At 36.7% G+C, this 19,194-nt stretch overlaps 1 protein-coding gene across 2 annotated transcripts in view; it reads left to right on the top strand.

Annotated features, from left to right (window-relative positions):
- ARL15 (ARF like GTPase 15) overlaps positions 1–14,950 on the top strand; it is a 392,363-nt gene extending 377,413 nt beyond the window's left edge. For both annotated transcript variants that reach the window (XM_075589113.1, XM_075589115.1), the window contains one exon: positions 12,221–14,950. In XM_075589113.1, the coding sequence (XP_075445228.1) occupies positions 12,221–12,373 (153 nt within the window). In that variant the 3' untranslated portion in view covers positions 12,374–14,950. The remainder of the gene's footprint in view (positions 1–12,220) is intronic.
- Positions 14,951–19,194: the final 4,244 nt, after the last annotated feature.

Genomic DNA, 19,194 nt, shown 5'->3' with positions numbered 1-19,194 from the left:
AATAATCCTATGGCCAGACTTACAATAGCACTCAATTATAATAGACCTCCTAAAGTGAGTTCATGTGCTATTCATATCCAGCAGAGTGGAGTCATGGGTATCTTATTTTGGGTTGTACAGTATCTTTATCAGTAATTATTTAGCACACAAACATTAGAGCAAGCTTTTTACTTCACATTTCCTAAAGTAACGCATTACTTTAGGGCGGTTGTTAGTCGAGCACAGCGATTTTTCTTTTTTCCCAACCCTCATTCCACTAATAATGCGTTCCGTACACACAAAAATAAATAGAAAATATACAAAATATCATGACATTTCATTGAACTTTATTAGTGATTTTTACATATAATTACATATAATTTTACACTAATTTATTAGTGATTTTTACATATAGTTTAAATATAATCTAGGATTTTAGCAAGATAAAAAATAAACCTTGTTTCATTTAATTTTGTTCTATTTTGTTTGAATTACATCGTCTGTATCTTTAAAGCATGTGTTAACAGGTGCAATAAAGTCAGCTATTTGTCATCACTTAAGATATATTTTATCTTTGACACAATTAGCGATGTAAAATTGATCAACACATTTAATATGACTAGTGTAGCATAACATGAACATACTGTATAGGCATACCATACCAAACGCACAAACCTACACCAACAGTATCTTGTGGGCAGGCAAAATTGGGGTATTTGTTTTACTAGAAAAGATTGTGTGAAAAACCTAGCGATATTTGCTTCTTGAAGTTCATAGAGTAAGGTGACAGTGAATGGCATAGAGTCTGAACACAGTCAGAGATGCTTTCACATTATTAATACACCATGTGCAGAATGGGAATGAATGGCTATGTGGATTATCACTTCCTGCATAGACTTTAGCTTCTAGTTTATCAGTGGGGCTAAAAGTCATTATCACATGAAAGACTATTTAAGGCTGTGTGGCGCTGTGTTCAGATCAAAATAAGAATACTGGCTTTCAGCTTCATAAGTGAACATTTATCTAATAGGCAAATAAACTGGACTAGCCTTTTGATGCTAGTGGTGGTATGAAGGTGAGTTAGTACTCTTGTTATTGCAGTAAAGTTTTCATCACGCATCCTTATGACTTCCTGTGCCCTTTAATATGTGTATATTGTATATAATCTGTATAAGAATGTATAATATCCAAAAAAAATTCTGCTATTCAAGCCAATTAAAGTTTTTTTAATTTTTTTAATATTTAAAAAAAAAATATTATTGCACAATTGTAGCATGTCCTGGAGAAGGACACACTTTTACCCTTTTTAGCATTAACGGGGTTAACATTTAGTTTTGTTTCTGCTCAAATAACACACACTTTTTTTGCTGGCTGACCGAACGGCAAAATGAAACAAGACATTTCTAAATTGCCACACAGTATGATATGGAAATCAAGAATGAGGATTAAAAAAAACGACAAAAAATACATCCCATAAAACATTTCAAATAAACAAAATAAAAACTGTTTTGGTTGTTTACTTAAAGGGAACTGTGAGGATAAAAAAAAAAAAAAATAATTGTTTAGAATGTTTTGTGAAAAGTTACTAGCCACTGTTCTAAACACTCTGCTAGAATACTTTCACAAGTCATTTCTTGGTTTGGTGAAGTGTAAAACTTTACTAAAGGAATGTATTTAGAAAATGATAGAAAATAGTCCAAATATGAAACCTTAGACCATTGATAGTCATGCCCAGTATCTTTGAAATGGAGCTAACTTACATGTTTTTGTAAAGTAAGAACTCTGGGGGATTTTTCTGATCGCTATCTTACTTTAAAGAGATGTTATCACTACTGGTCTATGTCCCTTTATAGTTATTCAGTTGCATGAAGATGTTGTATAACAGTGTGTATTGAACGATCCTCTGTTCCAATAGAAGTTGCTGAATAATATCATTTCAGATAATGTCCTAAATTTGACTTTGTGGCTAGTGAGCTTTTCATTGAGACCTTGTAAAGTACTGTATGTCTACCTCAAAAAAACGCGGGGGGGGGGTTTGTTCCTCATTTTCAGCAGACACATTTTAGTTGGTATCAGGTTTTTAAAAATATGCTTTAAAAGAATCAATTTCATGGTGAATGCATCTAGTCTGTAAACAAGCCACTTAAACAACATCTTACTCGTGTGTAGCAGACCATTTTACAAGTAACTGATACTTTTACAAGCCAGTGTTTCAGACAGAATAATTGTCTGTGTCTGATACGAGAGTTTGAAACTTTCACTCTTTCTCATCCTCAATTGTTCTGCTTTTATCTATGCGGTGTTATGCAGAAAACAAAACCTACATCAATATCAAAAGTTCTGTCTGTCAAAAAAAAAGATATCAACCTATTGTTCTGCAAAAACTTTGCACGCCACAAATTGTTCGCCCTTCGGAGTTTTACTGTAAGTCATTGAGTGCTATGTCTTTTGATTCAAATGACTGAACATGATAGTTAAGCTGCAAATGTCTGATTGGAGACAGTTAGGAATATACATTTCATTTGTACTGTACGTAGCGTATACAAATGATGTACATTTTAGCAGAAGACCTTTACATTTATGGCAGTTTTTGCTATAATTTAACATTATAATAACTGGATTTTGCTTCAACAGCAGAAGGTAACTTTTTCTTTTGGCGTATCAACAATTTTGTTACTTTACTGGTTAATTAAACACATCAAAAAAAAAATACATATCTTGCATCTATTATTTTTTCTAAGTGACCGACTTATGATTTTTTTTTTCCTAAATAAATTGCTGCAATGCAACTCTATGCCTTTGTTCTTGTTTGGGAATCAAAACAGATACTGAATCTACTTTTTTTTTAATGTTTTTTTTCTGCCACAGATTTGAGTATTTTGAAGAAAATGTCTTTCTATGCTAAAGAATTGGCCAACTTTAAAAAGCTGTTTTTTTCAAGATGTGATAGACTTGCACACAGATAATTTGTGTGAAACTCATTTAACAGATATGTCAATATACACATCACAATCCCCAGCTGCAGTGATTTTAAAATGATTTCATGTTTATACATTATATTTACATAGCCTTTATTTAGCGCTGTTTTGCTAAATTCCATTAACATGTAAATTACAGTATATAGATAGTTCACATGGAGAGCTCATCAGACTTCATAGGTAATGGTTTCATTATGTGTGTGGGCTCTGACAGTTCCCTTGATTCCCAGCTTGCATGCTGTTTGTCTTCAAGCTCTTCTTCACAGGAGTTTCATAATACAGGAGACCACAATTAGTGCAGGTCAACAATAGCACTTTTCAGGGGTTTAAAAAACATATATATATATATATATATATATATATATATATATATATATATATATATATAAAAAATTCCTTGGAAATTTCACTTTACAGATTAACTGCAATTAATACTCTCATTTAATTGCAGCCTCAGATGAAATATACTTTGGCCCCAGACATGTTTGTATAATATGTATGTATGTATGTATATATATATATATAATATATAATTATATATATATAATGTCCCATCTTGTTTTGTTGTCTCAAACATACCGCAGTTACTGTAGATATGTTTAGGGGCTACTATTCGTTTACACATGAGAAGCAATAAAATGTTTGCGTCTTTTCTTTTTTATATTTTATCTTGTTATGATCTCAAACTCGAGCTCGTGATCAGTCTCCACACCGGATCCATCTGTACAAAGATCTGTACAAAGCTCTATACAAAGATCTGTCTGAGAGCGGAGATTACACATTTTAAAATATAAATAAAAAATACCTATTTATTATTTCAGTAAAACATACAGTACGATATACATATTAAAATAAGACATATGAGGTATACAAAAATATAAAAGGGGAGAGGGAAGGATGAATTTACATATGCATATAATAATGCATAATGTTGCATGTTGATTTAATTTTTTTATTGTGCAAATATATTCCTTTTTTTTTTTTTTTAAATAAAGTTTTTGAAACATTTATTCTTAATGTCTTCAATGGGGGGAAATAGCAGATAGGTTCAAATTAGAAAACTACGTTTTCAACCCTTTATTGAATTGTATGTATTTGTCCTGCAGCCACAAACTTGTTTTTAGTTATGTACTTATTGCCAACAAGACATTGAATGTTGGTTTGCTACTTGAAAAAAAGTTAAGAACACAAACATACCTGTATCTTAAAAGGTTTTATATTCAGTAAAATTGCAGTATGTTGTTTTGCAAGACAGCAGATTTGAGTAATTGATGTTAGTTTTACTATTCAGAATAAATACGGTATTACAGGTCAGTCATGGGTCTTAGTTTTTATTAATGGATGTTGCAAGATGAATTTCTACTGCATACGTGATGAAGTTGCATTTCTTGTTCCACCATACAACACTCTTTAGTGCTAATAAGAGTACACACATTTACTCGTCGGTTATAAAGGTGTATTTAGTATTGTACTGTATGGCGAGTTCAATTCTAAAAGAATTACCCGGAAAATTCTCTGAATGTTACTCATTGAACATATTACATAATAACTTTTCAAGTTAATTATGTAACTGGTAACAAAATTTAATATATTTACCATCAAAATTCAAATGTTCCAAATAAACCTTTACTCTAAATGTATTCGGATAGGTCTGATTGTTTCCATTAATTACTGAGGTGGTAAACATAACGAATGCTTTTGTATTTCTCACTATGCTTTTAATCTACAACTTTCTCTTGCAAACTATTTGTTCAAAACGCATGAAATGTTCTCATGTTTCAAGTGCTTTTCTTGAATGCCACCCAAACTGTCATGGTAAATTGTGTAATTCTTCCCTTAGGAAGAATCTTATGTTTCAAACCATTTTTTTTGTATTTGTAATTTTTTTTATTTTTTTTTATTCCCCTCGTCTTCTGGGCAGGAAGCTTCTCCCAAGATTGAAGTATGTTTTAAGTGGCATTTCAGCACTAGTGGAAAACAAGTGCCTCTGCTCTCCTTTTTCTTTTTAATCTGAATTGGTTGTAGTTCCTTTTTTTCTTTGCAAAGAAATGTGTTGATTGTTTTGAGTGATTCCCCTGTCTTCTTATGAGTTACTTTAATACCTGTGAAGGCTTGAAGTTCAGTACTTGGAACAGGGGCAGTTACTGTAGGTAGGACATTAAGCACAAAATGAAGCTGATGAGTCGGAATCAAACAAACACATGATTAAAATACTGGTTTCATTCACAGTGATATGTCGGCTAATAGTTATGTTAAGCTAAATTGTTTAGTGTTGTATCTAAGGCTTGTAAAAAAAAAGACAAATCCAACGATTTAATACACAATGCTTTCATTAACTTTATCTGAATACACAATTCTTCCTTTTTTATTTCCTCTGCCACGTGTGTCGTTTTGATGCTAGTGGCTACAAATATTTAGTTCCTGTTTTTAATTTTTTATGATACCTTTAAACGTTTATTGTGCCTAATTATTTTAAGCGTTTCTTATTTTCCACACTGGGGTGTTCCAAGTTATCAATATATGCTGTGCCTGGGTCATTCTGTCCAGAGAGCTTTAAATGTTACTTAAACAGTTGACAGTCAAAGTGCTAAGCAGCTCTCCGCTCCAAAATTAGCCCCATTTCAGAAGCTGCTTAACATTGCACCTACAGTAAGTAGAAATCTAATTTACCCACTCTAAAAAAAAAAAAAAAACCTTTTTTTCCCCGTCAGGCTACCTTCATTTTGTTTATATTGTCCACATCACATAAACCTTTCTACTCTTCTATTTTAGCGATGCAGTACAATTAGATCTCATTTGTTGGGCTCCTTATATGGTGACCTATATTGAATTTTCCTGGATCTGCATTAAAACCGAACTCTTATGAGGGTGTCACTGAAATAATCTGTTCCATTAGTGTCTCAGTTATTAGGTAGGCTCTAGCTGCTAGCACACATGGAAATACACATTTCCTTGTGTATACATACTGTTGCCGTTTGGATTTATGGCTGAATTTCAGAAGGTATCAATTATTCTACAAACCAAATAAATGGCTAATATTGAAGTGCTGCGTACATGTGGGCGGTTTTCCCTTGAGTGAATCTCCTGTTTAGTACTGTATACTACAAAATGAGATTACTGCTATAACTAATGTCATGGTACAATAGTATCTGCCAGATAATAGTTTGTGTATCATTTGATTAAGTAAATAGAATAGTTGATAGCAATATAAGCTCATAACGGTCTTGCTGCGATATAAATCAAGCTGTTGCAATACAAAACCATTAGTGTGTTTTTGCCTAGATTGGAATTAAGTGTGATATTTGGAATTATATTCAAGTAAATTATATTATTGAAAATGTCAGTGTTTTATTTACTTTCATCATGCATTCCTTTTGTAAACCAAAAAATGTCAGATCTGTTCTCTCCAGAGTTGGGTGACCGCGAAGCTTTGTACAACATTTGCATTAGCACCAAATGATTTAACTTTTATTAGAAACTATCTAAATACAGTAGTAGTGACAATATAGGTTTACAAATCCCATCCAACGTACAGGAAATGCAAGTGTTTCGAAATGAGACAATTTGTAAAGTTCCCTGGATATCACAGAGCTATAGATCCTGGTTTTAAAATGGGTACCTCAAATGCCTTTGTTAATGTAAAATGACCACACATGAAATAAATTATGGTTTGTAAAAAAGTGTCCATGTTAAAATGGATTACACTGTGTGACCATGGGCATGTAATTTCCCAGAATCCCTGTATGCTAAGAGATAATGGGGAAAAGCAGAGTTGCAGACCTGTCTGGGACATGTGAATGTGCTCACAAGTGATATTTTTATTTCTTAGTTATGTAAACTACACAGACTCTAGTTACCAGTAGAGGGGGCGTGCCAGACATCATGTAGGTTATAGCTCTGAAAGATGCTTATCCAGCCATATTTGTCAGCTTAACACCAGGAAAATTATTTGTGAAGTGCCTGGTCTTAGATTTGTTTTGCTAACATGATTCCATAGCTGTCATTTTACCAGATATACTGGGCAACGAAGTGAAAAAAAGGACGCCATGCATTAGGTTAACCTAAAGTATAGTGGTTTCATGCTGTAGGTGGAAATTTCCCCCATCTTCTATCTGTTCACCGGGATTTATTATATTATGCTGATATTTTTATCGGGTACAAATTAGGTTTGACAGGATTTTAGAAAACATTTTAATACCACTGAAATATTGAATAGGATAAAATATATATATAATCAGTATAATGATCATTGTTCTGTTTAGTTTTTTTTTTAAATGAGTACTTCAGTATTAGGTGATACCTTTTTATTTGGACTAACAATTGGCATCGACTGAGCCACTGGTTGAGTCAACTGTGCTGAAGCAGGGATATCCTTAAAACCTGGCCTGCAGGTGGCCCACTTATGATCTAATTGGTACCAAAAGCATTGCAGAATCTACACCAGATATTTTCCCCAACCTGCTTTTGTTAACAAACCAACCAGTAACCAAATTCACAAAAATTATCTTACTAGTTATTTATGGGGTTGGGAGGCAGGAGTGGGGTTGTCGTACTTTTTTTGTCATATTTATGTAGGGTTATAATCAGTGCCGGATTGATAGCAATGCCATCAGTGCCACTGCACCTACCCCCGGTGTTACAAAGGCCCCGCGTCGCAATTACACTGTTGTGCTGGGGGAGAGCACGGGGCCTCTGTAACTCTTAACTTCTCTTTCGCCATCTCTTCCTGCAGGGTGCCTCATCATGACGCCGCGACATCAAAAGGTACCGCGTTGCCATGACAATGGGGCGTCACGTGACATCGTTGCTATGGAAACGATGCGCCCTTGCCACATTGCCGTAGAGACAGCATCACATGACGTCCCATTGTCATGGCAACGCGACACCATTTGATGTTGTGGCGCCATGATGAGGGACCCCGCAGGCAGAGATGGCGAAGGAAAAGGTAAGAGGCCCCGCACCACATGTCTGCACCGAGCCCCGCAATATTCCCAGCCCGCCCTAGTTCTAATGCATTTTAGTTCGAGATTCAGCCAGGCTTACTGTACCTTCCCTGGAGCTGTGGCTCAGGAGAAGGTAAGATCCGTGGGAAGCTGTCAGGTCTGGGAGGGGGCTGGAGGCCTTCTTCAAGATCATCACCTCCCTGCCTGCAGCAATAATCCCTTCTGCCCAGGGCAAGCCGCAGTGACCTTCTCTCGGCTACCCCTGCCAGTGGGGAAAGGTAGACTGGCTATATGTGTATATTTACAAAGAATGTTGTTTTTTTGTTTTTTAATCTATTATATATAATATCTCGACCCGTGTTTTTAAGAACGTTATTTGTATTGGCTGTGACTGTGATCATACTTGTAAGTCTCTATTTTTTAATTAAGTTACTAGGTAAACAAATAGCTCCCAATGTCCTTTAAACATGCCCCAGCCAGTGATAGATATTGCACATTTAGGCGTTTGAATATTTTTTTTGCATATTTGTGGCTATTTTTTGGTAGGAGTGTGGAAAGCTAATATTCCTTAAGAAAATACTCGCACAAAAGAATGTGCAAACTAAACTTTGTTCGGGCATCAGCTATTTGCTGGTATGTTAACAATTGTTGTATTAACTTACATAGAATTTCAGTTTCATAATAGCACAATAAAAATATGCCTGAAATTCCAAGCAGTTGTTAAACAAATTTTAAATCCAGTGGTATTCAGGGTAGGAAACTAAGCAAAACATAAACGAATGATAAAAACTGCTTTTGATGAAAAGTTTCCTGCTGGTGAACTAGTTTTTACAAAGCACAAGCATTTTTACTGTTTCCGAAGTATAGACATTATTGGTACATGATATTTTTTTTAATTCAGGTTTCCTTAATAGCATAAAATTACGTTTTCTCTTAAACAACTTTTGCACATTGGGCATTAATCAGTGTAGACAATAGTTATTATATTTCACGTTTAATAGCATTTTAGTACAATAAACATAGGGAATTAAATGGCCCTCAATTAGTCAAACAAGGGGCCAGTGTAAGCCAGTGCTTCCAGAAAGGCAATGCAATGCACATGGTAGGCTGTATGAATTTGATGCATGTAGCTTGATTGTCTACCTGCATATTGTATGAGTTTTAATGACTTTTGCAAAGTGCTAAACCAGAATTTCTGCCGCCAAATCCCTTCTTCCTTTTGCTCATGCAACTTTTACATACAGTGTTGCATGTAGTTTCGCATGTACCAGAATATTCTGTGCAACACGCCTGCAGAAAATTACTTATACTGTATACTTTTACATATAAACACAATCCTTACACTCGGTGTCCCTGAGAACACTGTTAATATATAAAACATGTAGCCTATTCCCATGGATTGTGCAGCTACAGTACGGTGATCCTGTATATCTGTGCAAATCTTTATTTTCCAGAAAATCTGCTGTTTAGATCTTCTATTTGCCAGTCTTGTTTTATGATGAAAAATACAGCTACAATGTAATTTATACATAAAGGTCTCATCTTTATTGCAAGGAAGTTATTGCCACTGTTGTACATTATATTATACATGTTCTGTGCAGTAAGGATAAAAGTACTGTATGTGTATAAGTTTAAAAAAAAGTGCATATCTACTGTATACTCTTGTCGTTCTAACGTCCCTCTTAACTTGATGGTGGTTCACTTTCTACTCAAACAACCTTTAAAAAAAACAAATATCACTATCCAGTTGAATAAAATATACAGTTTCTTGAAATCTTTGCAAGGACTGTCCAGGGTGTATCATAAATGTGCTACCAATTCATCTGTGAAGTATGATGTGAGTTGTCATTATGTCCATGCTTGTTTTGTTGTGTTGCCTTGGGTGCATTTTGATTGTACCAGTAATTGTAGAGAATTATTTAGACATTTCTAGCCGTCTTTTTTTTTTTTTTTTTTTTTTTTTTGTGAACATAGAAATGTGCGGGGGTGATGGGTGACTGCAGGTGGGTTTTGTTAAATGTGGATCCACCCATTTGAATATTGATAGGTCTTGGGCTCATGCCAAAGAGGCATGGCTGCTTTTTAAGCATGAGAACTTTTATACAAAGGAGAATACAACTAGCTTAAAGGGACTATCTATGCAATATCCTACATGTGTTTTTTTTATTTTTTAATAAATCAGTTCTGTAGTGTTACATAATACTTACTACAATGTTTTTTTTTTTTTTTTTAATTCCTCTTAATGCCATTTGTCATGAGTGTTAGTATACTGAGCATCCCTTGGCTTCTGTAGCAGGGTTTAGCATACTACCCCAGCTTAAGGTGTTTAACACAAACAGGAAAGTGTTGCAATTTGTTGCCAATATTCCCAGCAGTTTGAGCTGCAAACTGTAACGATAGATAATGTTATCTTAGTAATATAAAAATACATTTTTGCTGCTGAGTTAGGCAGAGGCCATGCTAGGCACGCATGATGTCATGCGCGCCAGCCACAGAGGAGGTTTGTGGCCTAGGGGCAGACAAGACGTGTTGGAGGCGTGCCCGTGATGTCACGTGAGCGGTTCACCCTCATTGGCGGAACGGTGCACGTGAGCCGACCGTCGTGCGACAAAATCAAAAGATTTTGTCTGCTTGGCAATTGCATGCTCCGTCGCACGCTCTAGGGCCTGCCTCAGAGGTATGGCCTTTTGTTTTCAACTCACACATAATCGTCCTCAGCATGGATGTGGCCTTACACTGACTGAAGGATTGATTGAAACTAAAGGGAAGCCATTTAGTGAACCCTGGTAAACGGGATCTTTGCTGATTGATCACAGGAGAACTAATCGATTGGCAGCTTTAGTAATTAGTTTTCAATTAATGTAATCAAAGGTTACATATATTAAAACAAAAAAAAAAATATATATATATTTTTTAAAGTATCGCTTGGGTTGCCTCTTTAATACACTACATTAAAAATATTTTTACGCCGTGGTTTATTTATCCTTCAGCTAGTTTTATAGAATCCCTATTAGTATATTGCCACTTGAAATTGTAACTGTATTTAGTGTTTTATCTCCTTAATAATGCTACAGTAGTTATTTTTCAGATTATTATTTTTTGTAAATTTGTTCAACCATAAACCATTTGGTGAGAAAAAGAAATAAAATCTTCCTCAATCATGGAAACGTTAACAGTACCGTTAAAATGAATGTGGCCCTTTTCTCTGGGCTCACTGAATTAAAGCACATCCGCCACTAGCGTCATCTAAACAAAGAACAAATATGCATCAACAATTTTCAGTGCTTTCACTAAAATACCTTGATAAAGATTGCAGAAAGCTCCCAAAGAATTGTATTTACATTAAAAATGTTGAAAGTTTAAATGTTATATATGTGTGTGTGTGTGTGTGTGTGTGTGTGTGTGTGTGTGTGTGTGTGTGTGTTAAATGGTCCTGAATAATAGTGATAGAGAGAGAGAGAGAGAGAGTGTGTGTGTGTGTGTGTGTGTGTGTGTGTGTGTGTGTGTGTGTGTGTGTGTGTGTGTGTGTGTGTGTGTGTGTGTGTGTGTGTGTGTGTGTACCAATGTTGTGGCTAGGTGTAGAAATGTAAGAGGGTGTTGCATTACTATAAGTGTGTGTAGATACTATGTGGTCCCTATTGGTATATAGGGATCGAATTACATTGTACATTTGTATGTGTATGACAGCTGCGTGGGCATTCATATAGCGCAGTATGTATAAAAGATAAAGCGTGGGTTACCACGTGAAACGCGTCAGAGTGGCCATTTGGCTGTTTTTAATGTGCCCATAATACATTTTTGCACCTAGATCTTTGCAGTTTGCAGTTTTTGGGCTACTATTTATCTTCAGCAGCAGCAGATGCACCGCCGTTTCCTCTATTTCTTTCTTAGCAGTCCATGTAAACATTTTACTACCACTGGGGCATGCAACACATTGTAGAACTGGCATCTCACATCCCTACAACTGGCATAGTGACGCCCCAATCAGTTATATATACAGTTATGTCGTTGAGGTCCAGGTACAGGCTTGAGAAATGCCTGCAGATTCTACAGTTTACAGGAATACATTCTGTTGTATAACCCCACGTAATGCCACGTGATACTATATTGTTAACAGTCAATTACTAGTTGTAGATTTACAACATAAAACATTATATCCGAGGTGTACTTAATCTCTGGGCATGTTCTTTTGGTTTTGAATTATTGCTAATGCTCACATCATACAAATGTTAACTACTCTGTAACAGTGCAGCTGGTATTGCTTACAATTGATTTGAACGTGTTAATTTCTAAGCGTGTATGTGTTTTCTTTTCTCCCAGATCAAGAAGTATTTTGAACTTGAACCACTTGCACGAGGAAAGCGCTGGCTCCTCCAGCCCACGTCACTGGACGACATGGCCGCAGTAAAAGACAGCTTCTCCATGCTGATCAACGTATTAGACGAGAGAGAACATGAGCCCGTACAAATATGAGAACTCCAGGAACAAAGAGCTCTCTGGGAAACATCATACCTGCTCTGGCAGCTTGGTATATGCCATGAGAAACTGTACGGGAGGCTTGATGTCTGCGTGATCATACGGCAAAGTCTGGGTTATAAAAGCTGACATGTAGAATTCTGCTCTGTTTTCCAGCCTACAACTGCATTGTTTTCCAGTCACATTGTTTTATTTAATGGGTAAATAAACTCGTGTGTTTACTTTAAGCAGCTATGCCACCTACTCGGCCACCGTGCTACTTGCCTCATCCTGACTACCAGTAGTGTGCTTCCTGAAATGCCTCCTATTGATACTCTGGATGAAAGAAAATGCCGGGCTCTTGCACCTCGTAGGATGAACAAAAGTATCTTGACGCCTGGGAGAGCAGTATCTCTGTCCTTATTTTATTCAATTACTCCGTCACCTCAGTTTTCCTTTACTAGTTGTATAGCAATTGCAGGACCCCTTACTGACAGAGGCCTCCAATGCTTTGAACAGCACTACATTGCAGGCTACTTGGACAACAAATGACTTAAAGCACTCACTACTATTGCTGCTTTAATGTTTAGTCGTGATTTTAAATATGTTTAAAAGCTTCGATTTAATGAATGGAAACTCTTAAGCTTAGCCGCACTATTGTGAGTGTACACACAAGCTTCGTGGCTTGTGCTAGGAGTGTATTTTTAGACAGAAAGAAGTACAGTACGCTTTGTTAGAATGGCAACCGCCTACATATCAATTTGTACTAGTTAAACAACATAGGTGCTTTTTTTTGTAGAAGGGGCCAAGTAGTCGGCACGACTGCTTCAAGCGTTTTATAAAAATACATAGTGGTAAGATTTTAGAAAGGTAAAAAAAAACAATGCTGTGTAATAGTCTTAATCTTATGCATTGAAGCCAAGTCAATACTACTGAATTGGAGAGTTCTTTCTTAACCACCAAGCTGTGTGGTCATCACTTTTTTCATCATTTTTTTTAATGCATATCCTGCTGTAGATTTGTTTATTAATCGAGATTTGATAAAAGAGATCAAACTTGATGTCTCAGTATATTTTATGTAAGGTATAGATTTTTGTTTTACAGATTCATCGCAAAATAAAGGTATAACAGAATGAGAATATACAGTGAAGTTGCCTTCGGAATAATGAAGCATTGTTTTGTTTATTTTTACGCTAACACAATGGTGTTTTTCACTTCAATATATGGTTGTATATAACTAAAGGTATCGGGGGGGTAGAATTTTCCGATATTATCTACCCTGTATGCCTCCCAATGTGAAGTTGCTTTTTAGAAGTACAGTATGTACGGCAGTAATTCATTAATAGAGAACTATATAAAACTTGTTATTTGCTAGTAAATACAAATTCACACATTATGCTGGCTAAAGAAACATTTTGAATTCAAAAGAAGAAAAAACAAATTGCATTAAAATAAGAAAAAATATATACTGTCTGTGCATGTGGGTGACATGAGATGTAATGATCAGCTAGAAAAGGGACCTTGTTGTGAGTCATTCCTGCGTAGCGGAGGGATGCATATTGTAAACACATTGCAATAAGATATTAATATTGCAATGTTTAAACACGTCCATTTTTTTATTGAAGGGATGAATAATGAATGTCTGTTTTTGATCCAGTGTATTTTTTCCCATCTTTGTACTATTGAACACTTTAAACGCATTGTAATTCCTGTGCAGCGCAAGGTTTTTTTTTATTCATATAAGCGATGGCTAAGAATGTTTTATTTCTGCATATTCATCACATAAGATGAAAACCCATTTTAATGAGCAGGAAATCCTTTTATATGCAAGATCATTACGCAAGGAATAATCTTTTTAGGATACTGTGGTTTAATATTGCTTAGCCATCTGTTAAATTACTTTCTGGTTGTGTTGTGTGTATGTATGTGTCTGCCTTGGGCTTCTTCTTCTTCTAAGACCTGTGACTGCCTGCTATACTGTATTTCAGCAGTCACAATGAAAACACTATCAATCAGTTCCCCACAGCAGCTGTTTTTGACAAGCTTCTGTCTGACGCCTAATGCTTTACAACTGTCAGCAAGCTTCTGTCTTTGTCTACCAGATCTAAGCTGGTTGTCCTGCCCTTCTCTCTATTTTACATTATAGTACGTCATGTCCGTACCATTCTAGAATGTCAGACATGTTTTGAAAGTCATTGTTGATATGTATGATATATATAATTTTTTTTTTTTTGCTGTCTATTGTGCCACAGGTGTCTTAGGTTGCAGATCCAAACCTGTAATGTATTTCATGTAGCACAGTGTATTTTGTTGTATTTATAGAAGTGACGGATTTTTGTAACCTGTTGGCCAATGCAGTTTCTCTTTTGTAATGGCCATTAATTTATATCACAAAAAAATTTGTATCTTTACTATAGTTGAGAGCGTAATGTTTGTTCGCTATCGATCATGTTACCCTGACTTTATACTAAATTTACTATACCTGTATAACATGAAAGACCATATCTTGTGAAGTGCCACACGAGAAGAAAATGTAATGTGTGTGATTCTAAATGATTTCCACAAATGTATGAGAATAAATAAGAATGTACTGTACCATTCAAAATGTCAATCTTCCATTGAGTAAATATCCAGCCTGAAATGTTACAGTTGAAGTAACACAGTTTGTGATTTCAGGGTGATCCCGGAATAGGATATAGGAAAAAGCTTTGCTTATAGTAAGTCAGATACAAAAATTGTGTGTCTTTTTTTCTGTTGGGCACATGCAAGATATTGATTAGCAGAAGATATGGTCTTTAAAGCTGCAGACTAAGCAATATCCTACATGTGTTTTTTTTTTAATAAATCAGTTCTGTACTATGAGAAAATAATTGTAGCATTTTTTTAATGTATTATAATGTAACAAGCCACATCCCCTTCCTCTTCTGAAACAGCCTCTGGCACACCCCTTTTTGAGCTCTGCCCTCTCTCTACAAGTGCAATAATTGTATCTAGTAACTGCCTGGTCACATGATCTTCCCCACAGAACTTTGCATCTTTGATCCTCTTCTGCTGCACTGACAGCCATTTAGTGAACCCCTGAGCCAAATCTTTGCAGATCGGTCAGCAACTTAGCTAATTACTTATCATTGTGTAGATCACGGGTGCACAAAGTTTGGGCGCTGCGCCCCCCTACCTAGTCCTCGCGCCCCTCTTGCCTTTATTGCCAGTGTTGCGATGGCGACGGGGAGAGTGTGGGGCCTCTGAAAACGCTGTACCCCCCCCCGCCCCCAAAAAATGCCTCCAGTTTGTGCACCCCTGGTAAGATTGTATTGGTGCACATATTAAAGGGACCAAATAAAAAAATTCCAAAAAACGGCAGCTTGATTTTCTGCTTTAAAGGAAATAACAGTCTAAACACAGGAGACAGAACTTGAGTGCCAGCTTTAAAGCAGCAAAATGTGGAATCTTATGTATTTTTTTTTAATCAGTTCTGTAGGATTAGATAATTGTGACCTGTTTTTTTTTAAATTATTTATTCAACTCTTAATGACATATTTAATCAGTTTTAATATACTGAGCATCTTTTGAGTAAGGCTGCGACCAGCGCTGACCCGTGCTGAGGCGCGCTGACGCTTCTCAGTGAGCCCCTGCAGCTGCAATGAGAGCAGCTTTAGCAGGGGCTCGCGCACGCTTCCGCAAGCGTGCGGAAGCATAGGTCTTTTTCAAAAGATAGATTTTCGCGCTCACGAGAGCGCAGGGCCAGTCACGTGAGCGGTTCGCCCAATGAGGGCGAACCAGCTCCGTGACGTCACAGCCTCCCCCCCCCCCCCCCCCCCCGACACGCCCCCGGACGGCGCGCGGACCAAGGCCAGGGAAAGCACTCGCTTTCCCTCAGCCTCCGCGCGCCTCTGCACGGCTGCAGTCCTATGGACGCAGCCTAATACAGCAGGGTTTAGCACACCTCCCCAGCAGGGCAAGATCTTTGCAACACTTTCCTGATCATTTGTTGCCCAATATTCCCATCAGTTTGAGCTGTAAACTGTAACAATAAATAATGTTACCTTAGTGATATAAGGATACATTGTAGCTGCTCAGTTACACTGCCTGAAGGATTGATTGAAACTGAAAGGCGGCCATTATGTTAGGCACACAATCAGAATTTTTACACATTTATAACAAGAGCACCAAATGATTGCCAGCTTTGGTAAGAATGTTGAATTATAAATTGTCACATGCTTTACATATAAAAAGAAGAAAACAAGGGAGATAAGTAGTATTGCTGCTTTAAGTTGAAGAGGATGTTGTACTGTATTTGCCTGTACTGTATGTGTTAGGGAACACTTACCCACAGTACTGTGGTATTATGTCATAGGGTGGTCATTTATATTGCCAATTTATAGCATTACTTAGCATCTAATCTCTACTGCTTAAACTCACTACAAAAACTCCCATTTTCATTTGTCACTAGGGAAGAGTAGGCTTACTACAGTATTTTAGGGATAATGTATGGTTTGGCTAAAGTACAAACCTACTAGATTCTTCGCTCGAGGGCCACCATGCAATATGGGGAGACGCTGGTTAATGCACAGTTAATGAGGTGTTAACGTCAATTCAACTTATTCAGTGCCTGAGCTGCTAAGATATTCTTTCTTTTGGTAAGAATGCAAAAGAAACATTCCCTTAGTTAAAAAGTATATTTGGCTTATTACATATATAGATATGACATACACAAAATCCTGCCATCCAAATTCTGCTATTGACTGAAGTTTGAGGTGGAAGGGGAAAGTCTCCTTGGGCAATCACCTGAGAAATTGCTAAAACAAATAAATGGTAAACAAAATTTAAAAAATTACTTTTTGAAATATGCAGAATTTTCCATCCAATATACTATTTTCACTCATTATCAAAACCTTATTGTTTATAGTGAGGTCACTTCTGATATAAGTATGGTTTGAGTGACCTCTTCATGTTTTGAACCATTAGTGCAATTGGATTAAAAATTGTCCATTTTGTTGCAAACTTGATATAAATCAGTCATATGAGAATGAAAAGCTGGAGTTGGAACAAACTTTGTGTGTTTGTGCTAGGGAAGGGGAGGTGTGTGTGTGTGTGTATATGTATCTCTCTCTCTCTCTCTCTCTCTCTCTCTATATATATATATATATATATATATATATATACACACACATATATACATACTGTCGCCAGTCGCAGGTGCAGTGAGGACCTTGGGCAGGCCGTTGTAACCAGAGGTAGAGAGGACAGAAGTGTGGTGCGTCAGAGCAGAGGAAGAACAGTCAGCATGGAGACAGTTGAGAACAGAAGATGCAGCAACAGCAGCTGAGAGGATCTTCAACTGCAGAGCCACAGTTCACACGTTATTATTATTCAGGCTGAGAGGCAAGAAGAACAACGTCTACTGTACAGTACATCTATGGTTGAGACCCTTGATTATCAAAACACGAACTAACCTTTAAAATTGAAAATTGTCAGAATTAGCACAGCGTCAGAAGGCCCCCAGCTCTGTCGCAGCTCACTAGCATATTGGTTTTCAACCTTTTGTTTTGGTTAAGGAACCCTATGTGAAATTCTGAGGAACCCCAACACTCTCTTACAGCGCATCTGAGATCAGATGCATTGTAAGGAACCCCAACCCTCTCTAATAGTGCCTCTGAGATCCAATGCATTGTAAATTTTTCTGTATTTGATACAATTTTAAAATGATCTGAAAATTACAAGGAACCCTTTAGGGATGCCCGGGGAACCCAAGGGTTCCTAGGAACCCTGGTTGAAAAACACTGCTCTAGCATATGGATTTCATGGTTCAAAAAGGGGAGTTGTACAGGAAGTTTATCTGTGCCACCTTTTGAGTGTCTGAGAGTTGCTTTAAGGATGCGCTAGCATGAGAAGCAACACATTAAGGCGATCGTGTGGATCCTATTATCCCTTTTGCTGTCTACCAAACTTCCTGTTAAGAAACAAAAGAAAGATAGACGGAAGATTGGTGGAGAAATGTAGATCGTTTATTTAATGTATACCAAGGTTGTTTAATAATTGGTTACAAGCATTTTGTATATATTCCAGCATTACTGTATAGGTGAGAAGGAGCCGCAGAAATGTAGTACATTATTTAGACATGTTGATATAATACTGGAAACATATCAAAATGATGGGGGGGTTTTCTTGGTTCGATCAATGATGATCAATTCAGGCAGGCGTTAGTTACACACCCTGAAATACAACGGGCCAAAAAAATGTAAATCTGTGGGTATTGCTGATGACCTCTAAGCACTCTGTCCCCTTTCAGACAGCCGCCGGCTCACAGAGATTTTACTGGGCCTGTAGAACTTAAAAAAGGATTTGGTGGCTGTTCAATGAATCTGATTGTAAGTGGCAGATCGCGTGTAAATTTAGAAACAAATGTTCAGTATGTACAGGAAACCAAAAAACAATGCAGGGGATTGGCTGGTCAGCAGACCCGAAAAAATGCACTAACAACTCACCGGTATGAAAAAATAAAAAAAGATTTATTGAACTACATAATAAAAACAAGGAACAAAAAAGGGGACAAACAAGGGGAATCTCCTCCCACGCGTTTCACGCTGTAATAGCGCTTTGTCCTTGAGAAAGCGCTATTACAGCGTGGGAGGAGATTCCCATTGTTTGTCCCCTTTTTTGTCACTTGTTTTTATTATGTAGTTCATTAAATCTTTTTTAGATTTTAAATCATTAAATCTTTTTTTATTTTTTCATACCTCCTTGAGAAAGCGCTATTACAGCGCGAATTTTTTTTTCCGGGTCTGCTGACTAGCCAATCCCCTGCTTCGTTTTTTTTATACTGTTCCTGACTGATGGAC

The sequence above is a fragment of the Ascaphus truei genome, chromosome 1 (genome assembly GCF_040206685.1).
Source record: "Ascaphus truei isolate aAscTru1 chromosome 1, aAscTru1.hap1, whole genome shotgun sequence".
NCBI classification, from domain to species: Eukaryota; Metazoa; Chordata; class Amphibia; order Anura; family Ascaphidae; genus Ascaphus; species Ascaphus truei.
This window is presented reverse-complemented; position numbering and strand designations above follow the sequence as displayed.